The sequence below is a fragment of the Nerophis ophidion genome, linkage group LG02, assembly GCF_033978795.1.
Source record: "Nerophis ophidion isolate RoL-2023_Sa linkage group LG02, RoL_Noph_v1.0, whole genome shotgun sequence".
Lineage (NCBI taxonomy): Eukaryota > Metazoa > Chordata > Actinopteri > Syngnathiformes > Syngnathidae > Nerophis > Nerophis ophidion.
The window spans coordinates 24,952,286-24,967,603 of NC_084612.1; the positions used below are offsets into that span (position 1 = coordinate 24,952,286).

Genomic DNA, 15,318 nt, shown 5'->3' on the forward strand with positions numbered 1-15,318 from the left:
TCGGGATCTTTCTGTTTGGAGTTTGCATGTTCTCCCCGTGACTGCGTGGGTTCCCTCCAGGTACTCTGGCTTCCTCCCACTTCCAAAGACATGCACCTGGGGATAGGTTGATTGGCAACACTAAATTGGCCCTAGTGTGTGAATGTGAGTGTGAATGTTGTATGTCTATCTGTGTTGGCCCTGCGATCAGGTGGCGACTTGTCCAGGGTGTACCCTGCCTTCCGCCCGATTGTAGCTGAGATAGGCGCCAGCGCCCCCCGCGACCCCGAAAGGGAATAAGCGGTAGAAAATGGATGGATGGATGGATGGAAACTCCAGTTGTCCAAAAAAATAGTTGCATTTTAGGAAGTTGCTTTACACCAGTGGTTCTTAACCTGGGTTCGATCGTACCCTAGGGGTTCGGTGAGTTGGCCTCAGGGGTTCGGCGGAGGTCAAAACACACCCGACTCATCGTCTCAATACAAACTTCTCCCTATTAGCTGACTGATTTGCAGGTGTGTAATTTGTTGTGAGTTTATGCACTGTGTTGGTTTTGTTTTTTGAACAACATTATAGTCATGCACGTTTCATTTTTTTGCACCAGTAAACGAAAAACCTGGTAACACTTTAGTATGGGGAACACATTCACCATTAATTTGTTGCGTATTAACATGCAAATTAGTAACATATTGGCTCTTAACTAGTCATTATTAATGACTTATTATTCGGCATGGCCTTATAGTAACCCTAACCCTCTAACCCTGACCCTAACCAAATAACTCTAAATTTGTCAGAGTTAGTTTGTGACGAACCCTAAGATGCAGAGAAGGAGGCAGGCATTGAATAAGAAAAGATGATTTAATAAAACACTAAGACAAAACCGAACAGAAAGTGCGCACGCTGGCGGAAAACAAACTTGGCTATGAACAAAACAAACTGGAAGTAGGGAACAAAAAACAGTAAGCTACAAACAGCTACTGAATATAGCTAAGGGGAGACAGACAAAATAAGAGCGCTGACAGGAAATACTACACACCCAGAGGAAAAAAAGACAAATGCAGAGGAAAAAACTAAAACATAACCAAACTGTCAGGGACAAACCTGACAAAATATAGTCTTTATTACTTAGAATATGTTCCCCTAGGGTCCAAATAACTCTAAATGAAGTCTTTGTTACTTAGAATATGTTCCCCCTACTAAAGTGTCACCAAAAACATACAACTTTGAAAAAAAACAAACCTTTTATTTTTTACTAAAGAAGGGTTCGGTGAATGCGCTTATGAAACTGGTGGGGTTCAGTACTGCCAACAAGGTTAAGAACCACTGCTCTACACCAGTGGTTCTCAACCTTTTTTCAGTCATGTACCCCCTGTGAACATTTTTTTTAATTCAAGTACTCCCTAATCAGAGAATATAATTTTTGGTTGAAAAAAAGAGATAGAGAAGTAAAATACAGCACTATGTCATCAGTTTCTGATTCATTACATTGTATAACAGTGCAAAAATATTGCTCATTAGTAGTGGTCTTTCTTGAACTATTTGGAAAAAAATATATAAAAATAACTAAAAACTTGTTGAAAAATAAACAAGTGATTCAATTATAAATAAATATTTCTACACATAGAAGTAATCATCAACTTAAAGTGCCCTCTTTGGGGATTGTAATAGAGATCCATCTGGAATCATGTACTTAATTCTTAACATTTCTTCACAAAAAAAAGAAATCTTTAACATCAATATTTATGGAACACGTCCACAAAAAATCCAGCTGTCAACACTGAATATTGCATGGTTGCATTTCTTTTCACAGTTTATGAACTTACATTCATATTTTGTTGAAGTATTATTCAATAAATATATTTATAAAGGATTTTTGAATTGTTGCTATTTTTAGAATATTTAAAAAAAATCTCACGTACCCCTTGGCATACCTTCAAGTACCCCCATTTGAGAACCACTGCTCTAAATAATGACTGGAAATAATCCATAAGGGCAGGGAAATTGCGTTGATTCAGCAAAACATAAGTGGTGGGACGAGCACATGGAAGCTCTCAGTGAGTAAGTATGCCCTCATTAGTGTTTTCTTTTACTTACATTGTCTCTCGATTTGTAGTCTTTCTCCATGCTGCGGTATGACACCACGTGGATCAGAGTGTAGACCCTGTAGATAAAGATTGAAAGTAGATCAGTACCTGCTGCGCCTTTTCCAGCTGGAAATAATACAACGGGATAACCAAGGGTGTTGTGTGCACCTGTGATATAACATAGCAAGGAACTGGACGAGGAGCAGGACTGCAAAAGACAGCAAAAACATCAAACTGAGAGGCTCCACCTGGCAACACAAAAGAGACATACAAGGAAATTAGTTTTTGCATCAGAATTTGATCTTTAAAACATGTCACTCTGGTGTGTGTGTGTGTGCTGACCCTGAGGACTTCTGCAGATGCTGTTCCATTGGGATAGTATTTCGGAATCTTAATGCTGATGAGGTCGGTTCCGATGGCTTGCAGGAAGAAGGTAGCCACAACCCATAGCACATTGACGATAAAATACAGGAATACTGACTGTGGAGTGTTGGGAGGAAAAAAAATGAAAAGGGTTATACATGTATAGCGCTTTTCTACTTTCGAGGTACTCAAAGCACTTTCACACTATTTCCACATTCACACACACATTCACACACTGAAAGCGGGAGCTGCAATGCAAGGTCCTAACCACGACTCATCAGGAGCAAGGGTGAAGTGTCTTGCTCAAGGACAAAACGGACGTGACTATGTTGGTAGAAGCTGGGGATCGAACCAGGTACCCTCAGGTTGCTGGAACAACCACTTTCCCAAATCCCGCCACGCCGTCCCCCAGCATTTCGTAATCTCTGTACGTGGTTTCCTGTTTCTTTGTCGTTGGCTTGACTGAATCCACGAATAAACTGTATGTCTATATGCTTTTCTGAAAGCAAAGTGGTTTTGATGAACAAGAGAAAGTGCTCACCTTGTTGCGCAGCGACTTAAGTTCTCTTTTGACCTCCTCTAAATGTGCTTTATCCTCTACGATGGGCGTCAAGTAGCGGTCGATCAACTTGCTCCAGAAGTCGTGTTCGTCCTGCATGCATACATTCATCTTTTCTTTAGAAGATGGAAACACGATTATACAACAATACACAAAGCACATATTTCCAGTGTCACGCCATGCCCAGAAGGGAGCTGTAAGAAGCCGAGCTTATGCGATACTACCATTTTTAAATTGTATTATCACTAATACTTTCGTTCGTTTCCTGCATTCAACATAAATATATGCATATTAATGAAAAGTTATCAAGGAGTTATATATTAAGAGGGAGTTATATATTAAGAATATATATCAACATATCTCCTAGGAAAACAATTCCTTGAAGAATACATATTTTGCGTCTTCAGCACAGTAAGGGCAGCCTCTTTGAGCGCATCTGCGGCGCACAAAAAAGTGTGTTTTCATTGAGAATGCTTCTAAAATGCCCATAAAAAGTGGTGCATGTCGGTTGTTTGTTTGATAGCATTTACTGCATACGATAACATGAATGCACAGTAAACGAGAGTGTCTCCATGGTGAAAGCGGCGTAGTGCACGCAAAAAACATCATTTAAGCAAGGTGGTCTGCACCAGTTATGAATAGCACGTGCAATGTTAGTAGATCGCACCAAACAGCCCTACTAATAGTACACGCTATTTTATAGAGAGTACATGCTGATCAGCACATGGCTTTTGGATCTTTGTAAATCAGGTCCTCAGGCTCCAATAGCAACATCTACTTCTGATGGCCAATACTAATACAATAAACTCTCGTTTATTGCCGTCAATTGTTTCCGGGCCTGGCCGTTTTAATTATAAATATAATATTTTCATAGCTTAACTAATTAAAGGCCTTAGTGGCCACATGCATGGACAGCACCATTTAGCGCTTATTTCCAAAATTGTGTACACTATTGAATTGGGGTCTTATGGCCCTTATGTGGACACTTATACTGCCATCTGGTGGTGTCAGAAGAGTATAACATACAATGGAATTTGGAAAAAAAAAAGTGTAAAAATAAGAATTAGCGTGTCACTAAACATGAAGTACACGTTTGTTACTTATGGACTAAGTACATCATATAAAAAGATGATTCTTATTTTTTTTAAAATTCTAATTAGGGTCCAATAAGCCCAAATAGCAAAGAGAATTTTTAAAAAAAAGCATGTATAAACAACACTGCAAAGTCATTTTTTTCAAAAACAAGAAAAATCAAAAACATAAATTAGGGGTATTTTATTTGAACTAAGCAAAATAATCTGCCAATAAAACAAGCAAATTTGGCTTGTCAAGACAAGTAAAATTAGCTAACATCAATGAAGCCAAAAATACCTCAAAATAAGTATATTCTCACTAATAACAAGTGCACTTTTCTTGGTGGAAAAAAATGAAAGCTTTTTGCTCAGTGTGTTGAAAAATATTTTTAAATTAAGTAAATGCTAGTGCCATTATCTTGACATAATGATATGCGCTCGGCATCATGATTTTTTTCATGCTTGAAGTAAGAAATTATTACAAATAGTTTTAAGTTTGTCAGTTTTAATGACACAGCTTTGCAACAGTTGATATTCTAGTTTCAAGCATGTTTTACTCAATACAGGTCATTAAAATCTCAACAACAAGCTGGAATATCTTACTGAGATAATTTAGGACTAAAACCCTTGAAACAAGTAAAACACTCTAACATAAAATCTGCTTAGTGAGAATAATTATCTCATCAGACAGAAAATAAGCAAATATCACCCTAATTTGAGATATTCAATCTTACATAGATTTCAGTTTTTGCAGTGAAACAGCTTGGGCCTTAAGAAGTTAAGCATCAAAAAACTATTTACGTCTTCTTAAAATACTGTTTTTAACATTAAAAAATGCCTCTCGACATGCAATAACAACGATTAAAAAAATTGTAGAATCATTCTCTTACCTCATCTATTTTTGGTACTTGAGGGGCAGTCAGAGTTTTCTGGATGCCTCTCTTGACTTTCTGCTGGTACTGTTCCATTTGACTGTCCTTGAGGCTGCGCCGAGCCTAGGTGGGCACAGAATTAGATAAATTTGGTATGATACAATCAATGCATTGATTTTTTTTTGGACAAATAATCATTAACTTTAGAAATTGATGCCAGCAACACGTGACAAAGAAGTTGGGAAAGGTGGCAATAAATACTGATAAAGTTGAGGAATGCTCATCAAATATTTATTTGGAACATCCCACAGGTGTGCAGGCTAATTGGGAACAGGTGGGTGCCATGACTGGGTATAAAAAAAGCTTCCCAAAAAATGCTCAGTCTTTCACAGGAAAGGATGGAGCGAGCTACACCCCTTTGTCCACAACTGCATGAGCAAATAGTCAAACAGTTTAAGAACAACGTTTCTCAAAGTGCGATTGCAAGAAATTTAGGGATTTCAACATCTACGGTCCATAATATCATCAAAAGGTTCAGAGAATCTGGAGAAATCACTCCACATAAGCGGCATGGCCGGAAACCAACATTGAATGACCGTGACCTTCAATCCCTCAGACGGCACTGTATCAAAAAAAGGACATCAATCTCTAAAGGATATCACCACATGAGCTCAGGAACACATAAAAAAAAATACTGTCACTAAATACAGTTTGTTGCTACATCTGTAAGTGCAAGTTAAAGCTTTACTATGCTATGCAACGCGAAAGCCATTCATCAACAACATAATCTAAGATGGAGTAATGCAAAGTGGAAAAGTGTTATGTAGTCTGATGAGTCCACATTTCAAATTGATTTTGGAAATATTTGACATCGTGTCATCCAGACCAAAGAGGAAGCTAACCATCCAGACTGTTATCGAAACAAAGTTCAAAAGCCAGCATCTGTGATGGTATGGGAGTGCATTAGTGCCCAAGGCATGGGTAACTTATACATCTGCGAAGGCACCATTAATGCTGAAAGGTACATACAGGTTTTGGAACAACATATGCTGCCATCTAAGCGCCATCTTCTTCATGGACGCCCCTGCTTATTTCAGCAAGACAATGCCAAGCCACATTTAGCACATGTTGCAACAGCGTGGCTTCGTAAAAAAAGAGTGCGGGCACTTTCCTGGCTCGCCTGCAGTCCAGACCTGTCTCCCATCGAAAATGTGTGGCTCATTATGAAGCGTAAAATACGACAGCGGAGACCCCGGACTGTTGAACGACTGAAGCTCTACATAAAACAAGAATGGGAAAGAATTCCACTTTCAAAGCTTCAACAATTAGTTTCCTCAACTCCCAAACATTTATTGAGTGTTGTTAAAAGAAAAGGTGATGTAACACTGTGGTGAACATGCCCTTTCCCAACTACTTTGTCACGTGTTGCAGCCATGAAATTGTAAGTTAATTATTATTTGCAAAAAATAAAAAATAAAGTTTATGAGTTTGAAAGTCAAATATCTTGTCTTTGTAGTGCATTCAATTGAATAAAAGGATTTTCAAATCATTGTATTCCGTTTATATTTACATCTAACACAATTTCCCAACTCATATGGAAACGGGGTTTGTACAAGTTAGTGTCTTGTTTTTATGTCAGGTTTAACTGTTGTGTTTATTTTGTGTTTTTTTCACGACCCGTTGGTTCTGTTATTCGGCCTAACGTATGTTTTTTCTTCAGTTTTTCGTCTTTATTCTCTTTCCATTGTTTTTTTTACCTGTTGTTCTCCTCTTTTTTTGATAACCCAGGCTGGGCATTGGCAGTTTTTGAGTACAATTTAAATCTGTTTCTCTTCCTTTTGTCTGACTTTTTCTTCTGTTATGATGTTGGCCCTTTCATAGAGTGTCCTCACGACTGACATGATGTTCAGAAGTCCAGAGTAGATATTGGTCGCTGTGTGTACCAAAATTATTGTCCGACTACAAGAACATTTGAGAAGTATATGAATAACAAGACATAATGAACATTTTTGAGCAATATAACGGGGAGTGATTAGGGGCACAAACAGGTGAGGAGACTAATCTCTAAACGTAAAACAGGTGTGATCATTTAGTGTTCACGGCAACCAAAAGTAAACAAAATGAAAGAGTGTTGAGGACAGAAACAGACTTGAACAAAGGAAAAAAGCTATTAAACATAAATCAAGACAGTGACATCACTTTGATTGTTCTAACTGTTGTAAAGACTACCTGCTCCGTCAGTGCCTGTTGCAGTTCATTCAGCTGGCTTTCTGTCAGAACATCCTCTGGTCCCACTCCACTTAGTCCATCAGTAAGAGTCTGCGTTAACTCGGAGACCAACTCTTCACACATTTCAACCAGATTTTTGTTGCGGAGAGAGCACCTGAGTTCAGAGAAAAGAACAGCACAAGACTAAAGTACTGCACACATTGTGTTAAGTGTGTTTTTTTTTACAGCACAATAAATAGTGCAGACATCTTCTGCATTGCACAATACCGAATGTGTTCTTGTAAGTTCCTCTTCAGGTTGGGTAAGGTCAGCTTCTTCAAAAACTCTTCTTTCACCGGACCCACCCAGTCTAAGAACACATGCACACGAATACAAACAGCTGGTGTTATCTTTCATCCAGGTGGCCATGTTGAAATCAGAAATAAATATTTGCTATTTGACAGAGCTACTAAAATATTTGTATTTAAAAAAAAATAATATTCATGATCTTATTGATGTTATTTTATTCATGATTATTGTGTAATAAAAATAAAATGTGTTAAGGATTCTTAGAAAAAATCCTGATATCATAAAGTGATCCGACTTACCCCCAAAATCGAATCACTTATTCCTTACTCATTTTTTTTACATTTTCTGAATGTGTCATCAAAATCAGCCCTCTACGTTTTTAGCTATCTTGTTATTGTGTTATAGCGGTTTTTTGTGTTATAGTGTTTTTTAAATTTTCCTGAAGGAACTCTCCTGAAAGAATCAATAAAGTACTATCCATCTATCTATCTATCTATCTATCTATCTATCTATCTATCTATCTATCTATCTATCTATCTATCTATCTATCTATCTATCTATCTATCTATCTATCTATCTATCTATCTATCTATCTATCTATCTATCTATCTATCTATCTATCTATCTATCTAGCGGAATTAAATAACCAAGTAAACCCTCTTGTAAGTCGTCCACTCTCTTTGTCTCCGTGGGTGAAGGCGTGGAACACACACACTCACAATTTTCGTCTGGTAACTGTTATGGCACATGCACGTGCCATCATTTCCTCCGCGGCTATAAGCTCCGCTGAGAGCGCCTTCAGACACGCCCCTGCTCGTTCCGCTAAGACCGCGGGCAATCTACCATCAAATCAGGCTCGACAGCATAAAGACCTACGCAGCCGACGATCCAGTGGTGGAACGTAGTTCTATATCTGACAGTAAGCTTCGCGCCTCTAACTCCTCTCCTGTGTTTGCTCTGAGTGTACCTCTGCCCCTTGTGCTCACTTGTCCTTTTCGTTTCCCTTGTTCCTGCAGTTTATCCTCCGTCGCCTTGGAAGTGAGCAGTGCGCCTCACTTCCCTGGATCCCCCTCTGGACTCTGACTGCTTCCCTCGATCCTCGACCCCTACTCAGGACGCCCATCTCCAGCCTCACGGACCTGCCTCTTGGATCACGGACCTTCTTCTGCCCAACCCTTCTGAACTTGTTTGCCTTTCCAACCAACGCGCACTGACAACAACCTCCTGGTAGCATTACCCTGTAAATTCCTTCACATAGTATTGCATGCACATGCATTGTAGCATACACACTCCAACACCTCATTAAGCTCAATAGATTCCTGTTGATTAATACTTCCTGTGTTGTGCTGTCTCCTTCGCCTGCCGTATGTAACAGAAACATAAAACATAAAGTAATCAAAACTGTTTTTTTTTTCATAAGAAACAATAAAAATCCAACAGAAGAGACCCCTGGACACCACCTCCATACTTTGCTACTTCTTCTTTTTGTGTTTCTTCACCTTATTTATTAAAGTGCTGGTACTTGTGTCATATCCAAGTATGCACAGATCACGACTTTGTGCTTACACAACACTGTTTACGTCAACTGATTCAATCACATGCATGCGCAGCAACACTTTACACACAACATGTCACACCGTCGGGACTCTGCAGCCCCACAGCCAATTCACTTGAAAGAAATTCTGATTAAAGCAAAAACAATAAAAAAAAGAAAATCCATGCATCTTTTGTCTTCCATCTACATCAGTCAGGTTTGCAGTGGCAACATCTCAGTAGGGAATGGAAAGACTTTACTGGTCAGAGAATATATATTTTTTTTAATACTTCAAAGTCCAAACAGACCAGTACAAAGGGACGGCGGTGGTATTCCAACATGTCCACTGACAAGGAGGAACAGTTTCACACCGGGGTGACCAACAGAAACGCGACTGGCAATTTGCACCTCTCCGACCACCACCAAATAATGTCAGTTTAAAATGTCAGGTAAAGGGTTTCTCACCACTCATGGGAAGATCTGTTGTGTTTTTGTCTTTTTCGTCGTCATCGTCCTCGTCGTCGTCGTCGTCGTCGTCGTTGTAAGATGCAGTTGATTTTTTTTCAAGACTGTCATCACTACACACACAAACGTACGCACACACACACACACACACACACGCACGCACACACGCAGGAACACACACACACATTTAAATCACAGTTGTGTAGGGATTTTAGGGTACTATGTATTTGTCGAGAAGAACATTTTTCCTTAAGTTACCTGTAACTTGACATGGTGTCAAATTCGTTCAGCTCAATCATGTCTCTCTGTCCTTTTTGCTCAACAGGCCCGTTGCTGGTATCAAATTGAGCTTGTGGCTCCACATTTGATGCGCCAGGTTGAGTTGTTTCATGGTTTGTGATAGCAAGGGGAGGGGCTTGCTGTCCAATTTGTCCTGTGATTTGTTGTATCATCAAATTCTCCGTTTCCTGGGTTACCTGTAGATTGCAAATAATGAAGAGCTGTGAATTGACCCATCCACAATTACACTGCGATACAGTATGGGTCTGATCTACGGAAGTGAAGTGAAAAATATATTTATATAGCACTTTTAGATTTTTTTTTTTTTTTTTTTTCCCAAATGGTGCCGCTGTAGTGGCTGCTGTTGGCAGGAACTCTGTGGTCTTGTGTCATCCTTTTGTGTTTCCTTCTTGTTTTCATTTCATGTGTTATTATAAATATATATATATATATATATATATATTTTTAAATTTCTTTAAAAAACGTTTTTTTTTGCCTTTTTGTTCGGGACCCTTTGGGACTGTGTGACAAGGGGCGGCACTTTCATTACTTCTGCTGTGCTTTTTTGTGGACTTCTGGATCTGCCTCCTGGGAGCCTTTTGGTCATGGAGACCAGCTGCTGGGTCTCTGCCACGCCAGAGTCCGTTCGGAGAAACCGGAGAGGATGCAGATGAAGAGACAGGGCTGTGGAGGTAGCACTGAGCTTCACAGTGTCTTGGCTGAATGAGCAGGTATCGGACACCCAAGTCTTCTTAGACGCATCCTCGCTCATCCATGCAGACTGGACACTGGCCGAGTTAGTGGGCGGCCGAGAGGGAAGTCAGCTCTCTTGGTTGCTTTGTTGGGTCTGCTCCTGTCTCTGACCATACTCTCTCCACCCCAGCAGATGATGGCGTGGAATACGGCAGAGGCAAACACAGTGTATATGTTTCTTTTACTTTTTATTCATAGCTGTATGAAGAAGTCAGCTCTGCTCTTTTAATGTCTTTAATGTCCTTTGTGTTCTTTGATGTTTGATGTTCCTCTTACACACAAGTAAGAGGGATGTGTGCAATGGCTATGAGTTGTTTTTACCTTGGCCTCAGTCTGGACCCCCCCTTCAGGAGCCCAGGCTTCGACCTATTTTTTTAAATTCCCCCTTAGAGATGAATAAAGTATTTCAGATTCTGATTCTCTGGTGACTTAAAGCGCTTTTAAATAGTGAAACCCAATATCTAAGTTACATTTAAACCCGTGTGGGTGGCACTGGGAGGAGGTGGGTAAAGTGTCTTGCCCAAGGACACAACGACAGCTACTAGGATGGCAAAAGCGGGGATTGAACCTGGAACCCTCAAGTTGCTGGCACGGCCACTCTACCAACCGAGCAAAACCGCCTGAAGGTTTGGGTTGTATGCAAATCTGATGGACTAAGCATGTGCACTCGTGCATCTCTTAAATGAGCAAAATAGAGAGTGCAATCCATTCAGCGTGTCAGTCTTCATGTTTATGCAGCAAATGTGCTGATTATTAGAAACACCTGCAATACTGGTAGGAGACAATGAAAATGTAATCTTTTAGCACTCGCAATGTAAATGATGAAGGCGCGTATTCTTCTATTGCCGCTGTTTTGCATCTATTTTTGGCACATCTGGCACAGTTATGCACAAATGGCTGAGACAAAGAAGGATAAACTGTGCTGCAAAGACAGACGATTACAGTGTCACAATATTTAAACTGCAAGAAAAATATTGGACATATCGTGTATGTCTTCTCAATTGTGACATCAGCAGATATCGCCTTTTATGATAGAAATATACACGATATGCTTTGCGCAAGTCTGCCGTTAGTGAGGCGGCATAGCTCGATTGTTAGTGTGGCAGAGCCATCAACTTGAGGGTTGCAGGTTCAATTCCGGCTTACGCCATCCTAGTCACTGCGGTTGTGTCCTTGGGCAAAACACTTTACCCACCTACTCCCAGGGCCACCCACACGGGTTTAAATGTAACTTATATATTGGATTTCACTATGTAAAGCGCTCTGAGTCACTAGAGAAAAGCGCTATATCATTCACTTCACATTGTATATAGTGAAAAAAATCCTTCGTTTTTCTATCCTTTTTTTGTGGGGCAAACTATCTTGCACTTGCACATGCATTCTCTGCTGTTGCCATTATTAATAAAAAGTAGCGTATATTTCAAATTTATATCTGTCAGTAGACGCTAAAAGCGCTGAAACTACAACATGTAAGACGAGGAAACACGCTGTCAAAGTGGAGGCGCGTAAATAAAACCCCACAATGGCGCATCCAGAAGAAACAGCCAGAAAAAGGCATGAAAAATGTCTGTAAAACATAATCTATGCAGAATTTGGACCGAAGAACCACCATTACATTATATGCAGACCACAAGTGTTTTAAATTTACATTAAACTTAAAGGGGTGACATTTTTTTAGTGCTGTTTGTTTTTCATAGAGATTATATATACCCTATTGGAAATTCCATCCATCCATCCATTTTCTACCGCTTATCCCCTTTTGGGGTGGCGGGGGGCGCTGGCGCCTATCTCAGCTACAATCGGGCGGAAAGCGGCGTACACCCTGGACAAGTCGCCACCTCATCGCAGGGCCCTATTGGAAATTATTTTTCGCAATATGCATGTTCTTGCACCTACGTTTTTCCAGACACACCATAACAACACCGCAGCACTTGCAGGGTTTTGTTGTCCAGATTGCGCTTCAAGGTGGTTCATATTATATTTGTGTGCTGCATGTGAACAACATGACACCAAGGGTTGGACCGTATAAAGCAATAAATATGTAGTAAATGAGTATCTCCACGGTGATAACCGATATACACACAAAAAGGCTAATTCGAATAGATTCCAATTTTTCCACGCAGTCTTAGTAGTTCACCCGAGGCACGCACTAATACTACACACAATTTTATAGTTTGCAGACGCTTTTTATCACTTGTTATTTGGACCATAGTAGATCACACACCATTTTGGCAGGTGTTTATGTTACCTGCAACTTCATGTCCCAACAGCAGATTTTGCAGTTTCTATCACACAGAACGTTCTGGTTCTTTTTCACCTCTGTAGCTCCCCTATGAAGAAATGTCAGAAAAAAAAATTGTGTGAACACGCCCAATACCTAAAATAGTCAAGAGTAGACAATGCTTGCTAGTATGAGATAAGCCATAATTAAATGATTACTTTAAAATGATTATAAAAAAATGTTGCATTACTTATTAGATTCTCTGGTGCCCCAGGTCACAATGTTCATGTTGACCAGTGAGTAAATGGTAAGTAGAAGGTAGCCACTGGGAATACAGATGAAATACATCAGGCCGTAGATAATCATCCCTAGATGGAACAAGAATATCATCACAATGACTAATATGGCATCATTTCACATTAATATGAGAGCACTGAGGATAACCGAGTGCACGTACCAAACTCCTCAGGGTGCAAGAGGGCAGTCACCAGGTACATGATCGTCATTGAAACCAGAAAGACTCCGGTTGGAGTCAGGAACGTGCCCTCAACCACCATATCACCTGGTTGGGCCAGAATGGTGTTGTTTTTTCTACTTTAAAAAAACCTTCTCCACAGAATCCTAATAAACCTAACAGAGATGAACTCACCGATGATGGAAAACAAGGACGCTGTCATAAGAAAAGCGTACAGAACACTCATAATTCCAGCAATTGTTATCTGGGTGTTTGCCTTGGCGACAAAACAGACGATGATGTAGAACACGGGAGGAATGCTCGAAATGATGATGGAAATTGTACCAGCGAGATCAAAGACAAACTGGAAAGCTCCTGAAGGACAAAGCAAATAGGATTCGATAAAGACAAGTGTGTTATGCCAATAGGGTGATAAAACCTCATAGGCAACCCACCTGCCACCATCAGAGTCACTGAGGCTGGTCCAAGAATAGAAGAACCAACTGTAAACATCTGGTAGAAAATGTAAAGTCTGGATATGGAGGAGTTTCTCTTCACCGTCTCTGAGCCGCTGCAGTACAAAATAGTTCATATTCATCTGAATGACAACTTCTTAAAGGGTTCATATTATGATTTTTAGTCTACATCTAAAACACTTTGATGTGGTCTACATGAAATGGAATTATGGTGCTTTGGTCAAAATTTGGTCGGCATAGATTATGTTTTACAGACCATATTCAAGCCACTTTCTGGCTGTCTCCTCAGAACAAGACATTTTGTGGGTAGTCTTCTTTTTTACGTGCTAAAGACCTCCTACATGCCTCACCACCGCCCTCGTCAGCCATGTTGCAGTTTTAGCCTTTAACTTTGGTACCAAAAAAGTGTTATAACTTAAAAAAAGTGGCGGCTGCTGGTCTTTCAAGAAGGGGTATCTCGTTTTCAGCTATACCCTCTAAACCTGAGTGCAGTCTCCAATAACAGATAAAAGATATAAAAATGCTAAGAGAACGTCACTTACAATTTTTAAATTCTCTAGACCAACTCACAACTGTGTAATGAAACTTGAAAAATACTCTGGCAGTGGTTTTATATTTGTTGATAAAAGGGATTCAGCCTCAGACAGATGATTCAATTATCACATGGAAGATCAGTGTCTATGTTAGCTGAAGCCAAGCCCACTTTCCATATACATCTAGAGATGGAGAATGTCCAAGGGGCGGCGGGACAAAGACCAGCATTTGTCCAATGATTGTCTAGTGTTGGCTGCAGTGGATCAACCCATTCTATGCTTCTGCATTTAAGTCAATGGATGCTCAACTTCAATTTTAATCATAGAATTGTAAACACAAAAATACGTATTTGATCTAAGTTTATTTTATCATATATTTTAGATAAAGCCATTATTAGTGCAATCGCCAATGGTTAAAACTAAACACCACTTTTTTTTATTTTATTAGAAATGGCAACAGCAGAGGATTTTAGCATCTAACCATACAATAGAAGGCCAGTAACGTGGTGGGAGTGGAGCTGGACTCTCTGGGGGTGGTGTCAGAGAGGAGAAGTCTAGCAAAACTCAGAGCCATTATGGACAACACCTCCGACCCACTACACTCGGACCTTGCGGAGAGAATGAGCACGTTCAGTGGGAGGCTCAGACTCCCAAAATGTAACACGGAACGACACAGGAGGTCCTTCATACCGACAGCCATCAGGCTGTATAATGGATATGTTCCTTCTTGACTGGACTTAAATGTAGAATATATGTAGAATATATTGATACTATTAATATGTTATATATTATATATATAATATACTGTATGTTATATATGATTTATTATTATTATTGTCTATTGTGAGCGAACTGTGGTGCTGAATTTCCCCTAGGGATCAATAAAGTACTTTCTATTCTACTCTATTCTATTTTATGTACAAGCCAGAGTCTGACCAATAGTGACAGGAATGCCAAGAAGAAGACACTTCAGAACCGAGATTTAAAGCCTCCCAAAGATTACATTTTTTGCTTTGTTTTTCACACCTTACAGTGCTAAAAAGCTAAAAGAATACAGGCTACATGTTTTTGAAATGTTCCTCTCCTAATTGGAAATGACTAATGTACATACCGGCATGAATTTTGCATTATACATAGCCTGTTCATAGCTTATCTA

At 39.7% G+C, this 15,318-nt stretch overlaps 1 protein-coding gene across 1 annotated transcript in view; it reads right to left on the minus strand.

The window, feature by feature from the left end:
* The window catches only part of chs1 (chitin synthase 1), a 55,828-nt gene that overhangs the window by 1,962 nt on the left and 38,548 nt on the right, over positions 1 to 15,318 (minus strand). Inside the window, exons 21-34 of the mRNA XM_061880247.1 lie at positions 13,609 to 13,724; positions 13,349 to 13,528; positions 13,157 to 13,261; positions 12,950 to 13,067; positions 12,727 to 12,808; positions 9,705 to 9,922; positions 9,447 to 9,559; positions 7,427 to 7,508; positions 7,160 to 7,313; positions 4,949 to 5,053; positions 2,968 to 3,078; positions 2,406 to 2,543; positions 2,232 to 2,311; positions 2,074 to 2,140 (exon numbers count right to left, since the gene is read on the minus strand). Coding sequence (XP_061736231.1) covers positions 2,074 to 2,140; positions 2,232 to 2,311; positions 2,406 to 2,543; positions 2,968 to 3,078; positions 4,949 to 5,053; positions 7,160 to 7,313; positions 7,427 to 7,508; positions 9,447 to 9,559; positions 9,705 to 9,922; positions 12,727 to 12,808; positions 12,950 to 13,067; positions 13,157 to 13,261; positions 13,349 to 13,528; positions 13,609 to 13,724 — 1,669 coding nt within the window. The remainder of the gene's footprint in view (positions 1 to 2,073; positions 2,141 to 2,231; positions 2,312 to 2,405; positions 2,544 to 2,967; positions 3,079 to 4,948; positions 5,054 to 7,159; positions 7,314 to 7,426; positions 7,509 to 9,446; positions 9,560 to 9,704; positions 9,923 to 12,726; positions 12,809 to 12,949; positions 13,068 to 13,156; positions 13,262 to 13,348; positions 13,529 to 13,608; positions 13,725 to 15,318) is intronic.